Source organism: Cornus florida, unplaced genomic scaffold (genome assembly GCF_030987335.1).
Source record: "Cornus florida cultivar Cherokee Brave unplaced genomic scaffold, ASM3098733v1 CherokeeBrave_3.0.0_Hap2_Chr04, whole genome shotgun sequence".
Lineage (NCBI taxonomy): Eukaryota > Viridiplantae > Streptophyta > Magnoliopsida > Cornales > Cornaceae > Cornus > Cornus florida.
Window position 1 is genome coordinate 78290082 of NW_026775574.1, and position 12208 is coordinate 78302289.

The window sequence follows — 12208 nt, forward strand, 5'->3', positions numbered from 1 at the left end:
TACCTTACCTTAAATGGTAAACAACAAAGACAAAAACTGCTACCTTCTATTATATTATTCAACATTTTATGTATATTACACAATTGGACAACCTTATTAGTGTTGTTGTAGTCCAAGTTCTTGAATTTGACTTTTTTTATTTTTTTAAATATTTTAAAAATTTTTAAGGAGATATGTGGGACATGCTTATCTTCCTGAAAAGTTACTGATTTGCCTTTACATTTAAGTTTGAAATTTTAAACTCCAAAAACATATATAAAAAGATGTAAAATATATTGTTTGAAAAAGAAAAATGGATAACTATTTTGAGACGGAGTAAAAAAAAAAAAGCATGACATTTTGGAATAACAATAGGTGAGTTTGGGCTCGTGAACAATGTAACACAATATACAACAACTTAATCACTTGAAAAGGGAAAAAGAACAGCATCAGTTTATCTAGAAAAATAAAATAAAAACAAAACATTAGATAGTGATGATCTCAATAACAACGTTGCAGAGACTCATTCTCCATTTCTCCCTCTACCCCGAATCAGTTATCCTATAAAAATAAAATAGCATAATATATTAAAAAGGGAAAAAGAAAAACAAAGAAAAAACAAATCAGTTATCCTATAAAAATAAAATAAAAGCAAATATTCGGTGACCTGATAGTTCTAATGATTTCAACTGTGCAAGGACTCTTCTCTATCTCTCTCTCTACATAATCTCCTTCCCAACAACTATCCAAAAGAAATTTTAAGAATGGGGATGTGTACTATTTTCGAATAATCCCCGCCCTGTTCGTCTTGATCCAGTGTCATTTTCAATTTATCTGAGACACAAAGCTGAAGGGATTTAAGGTTGGTTAGATGTTCAATGCCAGTGGGTACCTCTTCCAACAACTTACAGCTTTCAATAGTCAGCTCTTCAAGATGAGGCAATGATCCCTTCTCCATTCTCACCCACCTCAATCTTTCTAAACTTTGAAGCTCTAATGTCTTAAGCTTCTGAAACCCTGTCGCTTTGATACACAGTTCCTCCCCTTCGTAAGCCTGATCAAGTAAAAGTTGCAAGAGATTGGGCAAATCTTGAAGGGATTGCAATGGATCATCCCTTAACTTGCTATACCGAAGCCGCAATTTCAGCAGGTTACGAAGAGAAGTTATCCAATGCGGAAAATTTTCTAAACGTCCCCTCAAATAGAGCCGTTGAAGAGACCCAGGAGGAGAAGACAATTGTTGAATATCAACAATCTCTTTATTTTCTACAGAACCTACGGACAATGATTGAAGGTTACTCAGCTTTTCAAGAGAGGAGCACAAAGCCTTCCCATCCTCCCTTCTCACCTCCGTAATCCCCAATCTCCTCAACTGGGTCAGTCTCCCTAGCTTTCCCATTACAATTCTACCATTCTCATGGTTCGCTTCAATATAACAGAGTTTTTGTAAGGAAGACAATCCTTCTATTCCCACTATTGCTTTAAAGCCATATGTATCCAAGTCGTAGTTGTACACCAAGAGATGACGAAGACGTTGGAGCTTTAGAATCTGAACAGGCAACTCAGTTACATTGGTCTCTTTGAGATCCAAAGTTTCAAGATTTTCAAGCTTACCTATGGATTTCGGAAGCGTTTTAACCTTGGTTCCCCTCAAGCTTAAATACCTGAGATGAAATAGTTTGCCGACTTCATCTGGAAGCATCTCCAAAGAAGCACCCCTCAGATCCAAAACCTTTAACAACCTAACCCCACCATTGAATAATATAGGATTCAACGACTTGGATATAGGTTCTTCCACCGAGAACATGAGCAAGGAACGGAGTTGAGGAAAACGATTTGTCTGCTGCAAGTTCCCCAAGGTGTACTGAATTGACAGGCGCCGAACTTTTTCCGGCCACGTTGTGCTTTCTTTGCTTACCATGGCAGCAATGTTTTGTTCTCTTGACTTTGAAGTAATTACTTCACGGAAAAGGTCATGGATGCGACACTCTCTTAGCCTTCCAATACCATCTATCCTTGTCACTTGGACCAAGCTTCTATTAATAAGCTCTTTGAGATAGCCTTCAGCAACTTCTTCCATTGTCCTTCCCACTCTCACTTCCACAAATCCTTCTGCGATCCACAGTCGAATCACTCTCGTGCGCTCAATCTTGTAATCTTCGGGGAATAAACCCAAGTACAAGAAACATATTTTTAGATAGTAAGGCAAATTATAGTAACTGAGAGAAAGTATCTTTTTCATACTCTCAAGTTGGTCGTCGCCTTCTGACTGAGCGCCAAGGCTACGATGAAACAATTCCCAATCATGGGATGTACTTCTATCTTTCCTAGCTAAAACACCACTAACTGCCACAACTGCAAGTGGCAAGCCCTTACACTTTTCTAAGATACTTCGTGAGACTTTCTCTAAATCTGGAGGGCAGCAGTTGTCTTGGAATGTCTTCCTACAGAAAAGAGTCCAAGACTCTTCTTGGGACAATGGTTCCATAGTATAGATATGATCAGGAGATTCTACACAAGATGTAGAAGCTACATCAACAATACGGGTCGTGAGCAGTATTCGGCTGCCACTATTGTTGTCAGGGAATGCATATTTCAAAGCATCCCATGCATTTATACTCCAGACATCATCTAAAACAAGCACGTACCTTCTCTGTTGGAGGAAATCCTTGATTTTTGCTTTCAAGTCATTGATGTCCATGGTTTCCAAACTTTGAGGGGCCTGTGGCTTGGCTGCATCGAAGAGTCTTCGAACTACGTCTTTGAGAAGCTCTCTGAGATGAAATGATTGAGAAACAGTGATCCAAGCATGACAGTCGAAACGTTTCTTCACCCCCATATCATCATAGGCTTTCTTTACTAGGGTGGTTTTTCCCATACCCCCCATCCCCACCACCGAAACGACTTTGAGTCTTGGACTGTCATCCAGAAGCCACCCAATCAGGTGTTTCTTGGGCCCATCCATGCCAACAAGATCAGCCTCTTCCAGTAGAAGTGCATCACCTCGACGATCATACCATGCGTTGTTGTTGACAGTGGTGGAGCTTGATCCATGCTCTGAGATACTGAATCTTTGTTGGTAGCTTTGACGTATATTGTTGACTCTGGATTTTATTTTGCCTATCTCAGATGCAATCCGATGGCGAGCTATCAAGTTCTTAATCAAAGAGCAAATATTACAAAGAAAACCATAGAATCCATCCCCATGATAGTGTGCGATGTGGAGCATGAATTCATCAAGAACATCTTCCATGTCATGGGCAACATCACTCACTTGTTTAACCCATACTTGGAGCTCTGAGTTATTGAATTCATTTGCATCAGCTTCTTTGAGGAAAGCCCTCATGTGCTCCAATTCATATCTGATGGACTCAGCTTCTTCCCTTATTCCTCCCAACAGGCTTGACTCTTGTTGAATGAAGTTGGTCAAGTGATTGAGTAGAAATTCTACTGCACTCTCAGCCATTCTCTCTGATCTTCTTAATTTCTATCAAGAGAACAAAAGATCGATTGAGAAGGAATTTCCAATAATTTCTCAATTGTGTGGGAAGACTTTGTTTGGAATAAAAAGTGGAAAGGGCACCGAGTCTGAAAGACAACTATAACAAAAGACTGCTTTGTGAAAGAAAAAGCAAGAGGATGAAGCTGACTGAAATGTTTTTAATTAAATGATCGAAGTGTAGTAGTGGTAATTACAAAATGAGCCCTTCTATAATAACTCAATTAACATGTCAACTGTCCTAACCCATGCACAGGATGATGACCTATCAATTCTATTGTACAAAAACATTGAAACTTTGATTACACCGTAACCGATTCAAAAAAATATTGCATTGAATTTATAATTTAATAATTATTTTTTTCAAATATCACAACTATACTTTTCAGTTATGCTATTTTTGTAATTCCCTTATTCAATTAACATTTCTGTATATATATCTATATATATATATATTATTTTATTTTATTTTTTTGTTAACCCTTCTTTTTCTCTCGCTATCTATCTCTCTCAACTTTTTCTATACTTTGTATAAACTTTCTCTTCTCTCTCTTATTAAGATTTGATATTGTTTTTTATAAATAATAATAAAAGATCTCACAATTGAAGAAATAATAGAATTGAACAATGTAGCTTATCTTCTTAACAATTAAAACTTTATGAACCTTTAAACTCTTTGATACTAGTAATGAAAATTGTAAACTTTGAGTTTAAGTTTAGAATTTTTTTCCCCATGCGATTAATAATGTTTAATTTGAATGGTGATGTGAATGGAATTTTATTTTTAAATTTTCTTTTCTATTTTATACAAAAACATTGAAACCTTGATTACACCATAACTGATTCAGAAAAATATTGCATTGAATTTATAAAACTTAAGTAGAAATTGATATATATATATATATATATATATATATATATATATATATATATATATATATATTAAGAATCATCTCTTGAAAAGTTAGATTGACACAGGGAGTAACCGATTACTATTCGCATGACACTCCCATGTAGTGAGGATTACGCTAGCAAATGTGAGTAGTCCATTTTCAAAACCAAATTTTCTCAAAACTCGATTAATAAAGACATGATGTCAAATAATTGTCTTCAATGATTATTAATTATTGCATAACAGTTTTTATTTTTTGAATTTTTGAAAACAAATTTTTAGAAACTCAACCAAGACTATGCATTTAAATAAACATGATTAAGAAGGCTAAGCATTAAATTTGTCTATATGGGTGGTTGTGACTTGTGAGAAAATATTCTTCAACCTCCCAAAATGGTTCACGAGAGTTCGAGTTCTCAAAAGAGAATAATAATTAAGAGAATATTGTGTATTTTTGCCAATAAAAGAAATTATACACGCTGATTGAAGTAGTACATGAACCACAAAAATAAACAGTGGGCCTCTATAATTTAGCATCGCTTAGGACTAGAGATTGGTTTGGAATTGTTGAGTACTTGCTGAGTGTTGGCAGATCACCCATAAAACAACCGTTTTTCATCTTGAACTCCAAGGTAAAATATTTATTTTTAATATATATATATATATATATATATATATATATATATTTATATTTTGCAAAAACCTAGGTCGAATTTCAGATCGAGTCCATCAGGTGAAACATATAAAATAATTTGTCAAAAATTAACGAAAAAATTATTTTAATTAAATTTTAATATTTTTTTATTCGTAAATATTTTACGACAATCAAATACCATCCAAACAAAACATAACACCCTACTGAATTACCAAACATGCACAACACTGTCAAGACGAGATATCACGTCACACATGATGAGCTTTAGTATGAATTTTAGTAAGGAAAAGCCAGAAGGAATTTCAGATAATTTCCCAAATGTTCCTTCTCAAATGTGTGGGAAAACTTTGTTTGGAATAAAAAGTGGAAGGGGCACTGAGTGCATAAGACGGTGGGAGGTAAATGAGCTTGATTGACGGGCCAAAAGTTTGACAAAAGACAGCTTTGTGAAAAAGAAAAGGCAATAATTGATGAATCTAATGAATTAAGTCTAGTCCTTCAGTGCCTTATTAACTTTTGGTCCTTAAACTATGTCCTGCAATGTTATAATTAAATGCAGAATTTATGCATATGTACACAATTTAGTGTAGCTAACTAGGAAAGGAAGAAGTGAAGCACGGGTATAATTGTCCGGAGTACTGGACACTCTATTAATTAAGTCAATAATGTCCTAATCAATTTTAATCCTACCTCTACGATTTGACAAGAGGGTAACCATGATGAATAGATAAAGATTGTTGAATATATTAATTCCCATTTTTTATGGTAAAATTACGCAAACTAGTTTCAATATTTTTGTACAATGGGATTGTTAATTTCAAGACTGGCCCTTCTATAACTTATTTAACATGAAAATGAATTGTTTGTACTAATTTCATTGTTTTGTGTCGGTAGAAGTAGATGGATCGGATCGGGGGCCCAGCTATTGGTGCTTTTGAGCTGAAATGCATTTTAAGAGGAATCTGCTTTTGAAATGTTTAATCACGCGGACTCACTTTTTTGACAAATGCCTTTTCTTTTCCCACTGATCAACTATGCAACACAACTGTTCTAACAACTTGAATTACCAACACCTAGTGTAATCTAGGGATGTTAGGTTCAATTTTTTTAATTTATTTTTAATAATTAAAAATTAGAAAATTGTATAAAAAAATTTGTTTGTTTACCATTTTCAAAAAATGTTTTTCTGAAAATTCAATTAAAAAAAATAATATCAGATAATTGTCTTTATAATTCTCTTAAAATAGTATTCTAGTTTTTGCATTCTGAGGAACAATTTTTAGAAACCCAACCACGATTATATAATCAAAGTAAACACGATTAAGAAGGATAAGCATTAGATTTGTCAGTGGTGGTGAGAAAATATTTTGATATCAAATTGCATAAATTAAATTGATGTTTGTACAATATATTGCACGCCGTTGATATTAATTTTATCACGACATGTGCTAATAGTTCTCCATTTTCATAGAAAAGATATTTAGCGAGTCGGACATACCGCGTCATTGTTATGTCCAATATCATAATACACCATTTAAGTAGGTTGAGATAGGTTTTATTTTTATTTTTTATTTTTTATCAGAATGGAATATATTTTATTAATTAAGTATGCTCGACTCACTCAATATCTACTCATTTTTGTGAGTTCACTGCAAATTCGTTCGTTTAATTGGTTATTGAACACAATCACAATTCAAATATATATACTGTACATAAAAGCCTAGGCCACCATAGTAGGTGTCCCCAAAATTAATTATGTTACCTGATGAAACAGTGTAATTAAGGTCAGCTTGAATCAGTTCTCTCGAGTGGTTTTTGTTATTTTTAAAACTAATTTTTTTTTTAAAAAAAGTATAAAAATTTGTTTGGTTTACTGTTTTTAAAAAATTTCAATTAAATAATTGTCTTGTATAATTATTTTAAATTTTTTTCTACTTTTTGAATTATTGGAAACAATTACCGAACCAATATTATATATTTATATATTTAAGTAAATAATGATTATATGCCCCCCTAAAACTATTGTTTTTTTCTATAAATCTCTTTATTTCTTTCCATTTTTATTCTTATTCCTCCTCATATTTCTTTTCATTTTCTTGAAAAAAAATACAATTACTTCTTCTATCAAAGCCTATAACTTTTTCCCATTCAAAGTTTTCTCATATTATTTTTATTTTTCTTCTTCTTCTTCTTTAAAATTTTATTTTTGTTGCACTCAAATATTATTTATATTTATACACAGGAACTTCTTTCTCTCTTCTTATTCTTTTTTTTTTATATAGTAATTATTCAGGCTGATTACAGCTCAAAGCCATAAAATGGGCATTGCTCCAACAATCTTGACAAGACATTTAAAAGAATGAATCCAATTTAAGTGGAATCTGCTTTTTCACTAATGGACAATACGGGGTTTGAAATGTTCATGCATGACCTGTCTTTTTGACAGTGTCCTTTCTTTTCCCATTGATCAACTGTATTGTATAATTGTTCAGTTTTTAAAATAAATGCAGATTCAGTTTTAACTTTGAATTAGCTAGGCAAATGTTTAACGTTTGTATGTTTAATTGATTCAATTATTTTATTTTTTTGGAGAACTAAAAATCAAAATTTGGTTGACAGTTCCTATGCTTTTTTTTTTTTTCTTCACATATATCAATTTTACTATGCCATTCATTATTCGTATATCTTGTTCATACAACTTACGTTATATCGCTTAAGCAATAACGTTACATTGTTGATTCATAACTGATGTATATATTATTTACGTAACCAATGTATTGCATAAGACCCCAACATAATAGGTGATTCTCATTCATTTTTATTGAATTGTCTTTTATAATTATCTCAAAATTGATTCCTATTTTTTGAGTTCTTGAATTTTATTTATTTATTTTTATTTTTCAAGTACAACACAATTAAGTCTAGTCTTTTAGTGCTATCAACTTTTGGGCCTTACACTGTCCTGATATATATTAAATACCAACACAATTAAATCTAGTGTTTTTTTTTTTTTTTTTTTTTTTTTTTTTTTTTTAAGAGCAATTTCAAGGCCAAATTGACAATTAGTAACAAATTTGGCAGTTAGCTGGGTAGAAAATTGGAAAGGATAATACATAATATATAGTAACTGCAATATAGATATATATATACATATACAAAATTGAGTTTTCAAGTCTATTTAATGGATTTTAATTTGGGGCCAGACTGACAGAGGCATTAGTTGGGGGATCACAACCCTTCCTCTGGCAACCTAATGAATCATACGAGTTTATAAAGTTGAAAATAATGTTGCATTTGGTAACCCCCTTGTTTTTGTGATCCCGTGATAGACAAAGCTGGTTAAAAATAATGTTGCATTTTAATTCTTTTGTAATTGAAATTAAAGAAAATTTAATTTAAATTTTGAATAAAATTTCCCGGATTTCAATTTGGAAACGCTTTAGCTTATGCAGTGCTCCCTAACATAGCTTAATTAATTTTTTTACCCTAATGTAGATCGTTGAGGAAATTAGGGTAAAAAAATTAATTAAGCTAAATTTTAAATTTTTTATAAGTGGATTATGTCTTTATTTAATTACTCACACATAAAAATTGGTTGAAAAATTTAGATTTTTATTGAAGAAAAAAAGTTGACTATTAAAACGTTTATCAAAGTGGTATGTTAGGGTTCAAATTTTAATTTTTTCTTATTTTCTCTCAAACCTACCATGTATTCGCTTGACAAAATTGCTTTCAAAATACACTAATTTAAGTTATCATATCATCCGTCACAAAGTTACCATATCACTAGTCATGTAATTCTAAATTATTTTCGTTATATAATAGTTTGTGATATTTAGTTATTTTTTCTCTCAATATTATTATGTATTTTTGCTTGACAAAATCGCATTCAAAGTACACAAAGTTAATTTATCATATCATTCACCAAAAAGTTGTCATATCAACAGTCATGAGGTTGAAACGACTTAATTTCAAATTTGAAAACGGCTATAATCTCGTAAATGAGGTTGGCAAAAATTGTAGAACTTGTCTCAAAGCTTTTCATGGTGTCTTATGGGTCGTGTGAACTCCAACCGAATTGAAAGTTATGATTGTTTGAATTTTGAATTAATTTTCAGTAGTTTTTGATCTTGACTATTCAATCGCTCCATGTACTCCAACATTGCTTGTTCGGTATCAAAGTGCCTACTCCTTGAAGGGCTCCTCCAAACACTACCTTACCTTAAATACTAAACAACAAAGACAAAAACTGCAACCTTCTATTATATTGTTTTTCATCAGCAATGATACAACTACGCAATTAAGTGTAGCAATTTCAAGGTGAAGATAATGCCGATTAGTAAGAAATTTACGAGTTGATTGGGATAGAAAGTTGGACTGGGTAAGTTGGTATCATATTTATTTAATACCTCCTCTACGATTTGACAGGCCAGCTATTGTCGCTTTTGAGCTGGAATCCATTTTTAGAGGAATCTGATTTTTCAGTGATGGACACTAGTGGTTTTAGTGTTGTCATCACGCGGACTCACGTTTTTGACACTGCCTTTTCTTTTCCCACTGATCAACCATGTAGCACAACTATTCTAGCACATGCACAGTATGATCATTTTGAATTAGTAACACATTGCAGTTTAAGGTCGATCTGTTTGATTCGGTTGTTTTTTTGAGTGGTTTTTGTTATTTTTAGAATTAAAAATTAATATATATATATATATGTATATATATTTCTTTTCATTTTCTTTATAAAAAAAATTACTTTTCTTTCTTCTATCAAAAGACTTTTTTTTAAAAAAACAGTCGTTCTAAAGTTAGATGCTTTAAGTCTCTCATATATATATATATATAATTTTTTATTCTTTTTCTAAAAAAATTAATATTTCTGTGTCTTCATGTCTAGAGTGTCTCCCACATACATAAATAGAGAGAGTGCAGAGGCTTAAATTTTGTGATGGCATAATAGTTGTCCAATCAGTTAAGAAGTCAAATATTCTTAATCAATTAAATTTTGTAAATACGGGTCTCATTAATGGACATGTGTTAAAATCCTAAATGTTTAGGACTTTAAAAAAAATGATGGTTTAATTTAAATTTGAATTTAAACTTGAATTGATTTCCATATAAAAGGAAATATATTCCTTATTTATGAAAAAATTCCTCAATCATTAGGGAGTTTCGAAATTAAACGACCCACTCTCTTGCCTATAAATATAAGGTCACCTTAGTACCTTACACATTCAGATGGAGAAAGAAGAAAAGAACACCAAAGTTACAAATGGAAAAAGAAAAAACATAAAGTGTGAATTGTACACAATGAAATATTAAAATTTTTTTTATATTTTAAGAAACAAAATTTTCTAACTTCACTTATTTTAACAATTAAATAATTATATACCTATAACTCAACTAACATTAACTTTGGACAATCTTGATAAGACATTGTTTGGACAATTGCTTTAGAGTAGTGGGACTAAGAGCATCTCCAATGCTAAATGTCATTTCGGGTTGTTAAATCTATATTTTGAGAGGAACTACAGTGTCAAAATACTATATTTTAGCAATTTTGCTCCAATGGTATATTTCATCCAAAATGCTATATTTTAGCAATTCTCACCCTCTATTAAACTAAGTCCAACTCACTTCTAGTATTCCAATCCTACTTTAACTCTGACCGTTGATTTCGAAATTACCTTCCCATCTTAACCATTCATTGCATTATGTCCCACATAATATTTTTAGGGCAAATCATTTCAGCCTCCCCAATCGCCTCCATCTTTATTCTCGTTATTGACTCTGAACTTTCAGATTGGTCCAAGATCTCCTACTAGATGAGCCTAGCCACCTCTACTGTTGACCTTGATAGACTCTCATGCCTCGTTATTCTATTGAGGGTAGAGAGAGAGAGAGAGAATAGGCGATGTTTGTGGACTGGTGTTGGGGTAGACGCGAAGATGAAAAAGAGGGTAGGTGGGTGTGGGTCTTGAGGTGGCGGAGGGACTGAGAGGCTTATTGCATACACATCACCTTCTTCTTGTTCATGCATTTATAACAAAATACAAGAAGAGAGAAGCCTATTTCCTTCCCTTTTACTTTATTAAATCTAGTGAAGGATGTTTTCATGCATTTGATCTACTAGACAAATAACAGAGTCTTGAAGGAATTGTTCTTGTTTTCCAAAGATATTTTACTTCTGAAAGTAATAAAAACACTTTCAAGATGCTAACAGAAAATAGGATTTAAAAATTCTAGGGTTCCATTTTTGTATTTTGGAAGCTGATTTGATAGTCTATTGCAGTTTGCCAAATGGCCTTCAATTGCAGTTTTAATTCTAGATGCTGAGTTGACTAAACTTGAAATAGAAAATCAATGGCATTAAATTCACAAAGGTAAGAAAAATGAACACCTAACCCATCAATCCATGAAAGCTCACCCACTGGGAATCTCTGACGGAGAAGCTCTCTCTGAATACAATAATGGGTAGCATCTCTCTCAGTTCTTTCTTCAAGCCCAGTTCAGACTGTCAAACAACAATTAATTAAAAAAATAATAATTTTAGGTGATCTGAAAGCCTTATTCACTTGACTCAACCCTCCCTCTCTCTCTCTTTCTACAACTGCAAACTACAAAATCTACATCTACAAGAATCAGAAGTTAAAAACCCATATATTTCAGTTTATCTATTTGTTTGCAAGAATCAAAAGTTCAAAACCCATATCGGCATATCATTTCAGATTGTTCAAAAAATCAAAACCCATTTTGACACTGTAGCCGGATCTGTAAATGCCATCTTCGACCAAGGAGAAATTGGAATCGTTGAATTGAGATATACAAACATATATAGATGTAGATATATATATATATAGAGAGAGAGAGAGATTGAAGTCAGATTAGGGACAATGGATAGAGATATCGTTCCAAACCGCGTCGTAGAGAGAGAGAGAGAAGGCCTACCAAAAAAATTGGCAGCTCCTATATTTGAAAAAAAATTTGGCATTCTCAAAATTTGAGAGCCCAAATGAAACCTCATTGGAGAGCCCACTTTTTACACCTCTCTCAAGTTTTAAGTTTAGCAGCCCAAATGAAAGATGCATTGGAGATGCTCTAATTTCATGGTTTTGTGTCGGTAGAAATAGATGGATCGGATGGTGGGGGCCAGCAATTGGTTTTGAAATGTTAATCACGTGGA

The 12208-nt window shown here is 32.5% G+C and overlaps 1 protein-coding gene across 1 annotated transcript; it reads right to left on the reverse strand.

Moving 5' to 3' along the window:
• Positions 1-376: 376 nt before the first annotated feature.
• Positions 377-3663, reverse strand: LOC132303609 (disease resistance protein RPM1-like). The gene is made up of 2 exons (XM_059800945.1): positions 647-3663; positions 377-540 (listed from the first exon to the last, which is right to left on the reverse strand). Exon 1 carries the CDS (start codon positions 3443-3445, stop codon positions 722-724), a length of 2724 nt encoding a protein of 907 aa, XP_059656928.1. The 5' UTR covers positions 3446-3663; the 3' UTR covers positions 377-540; positions 647-721.
• Positions 3664-12208: the final 8545 nt, after the last annotated feature.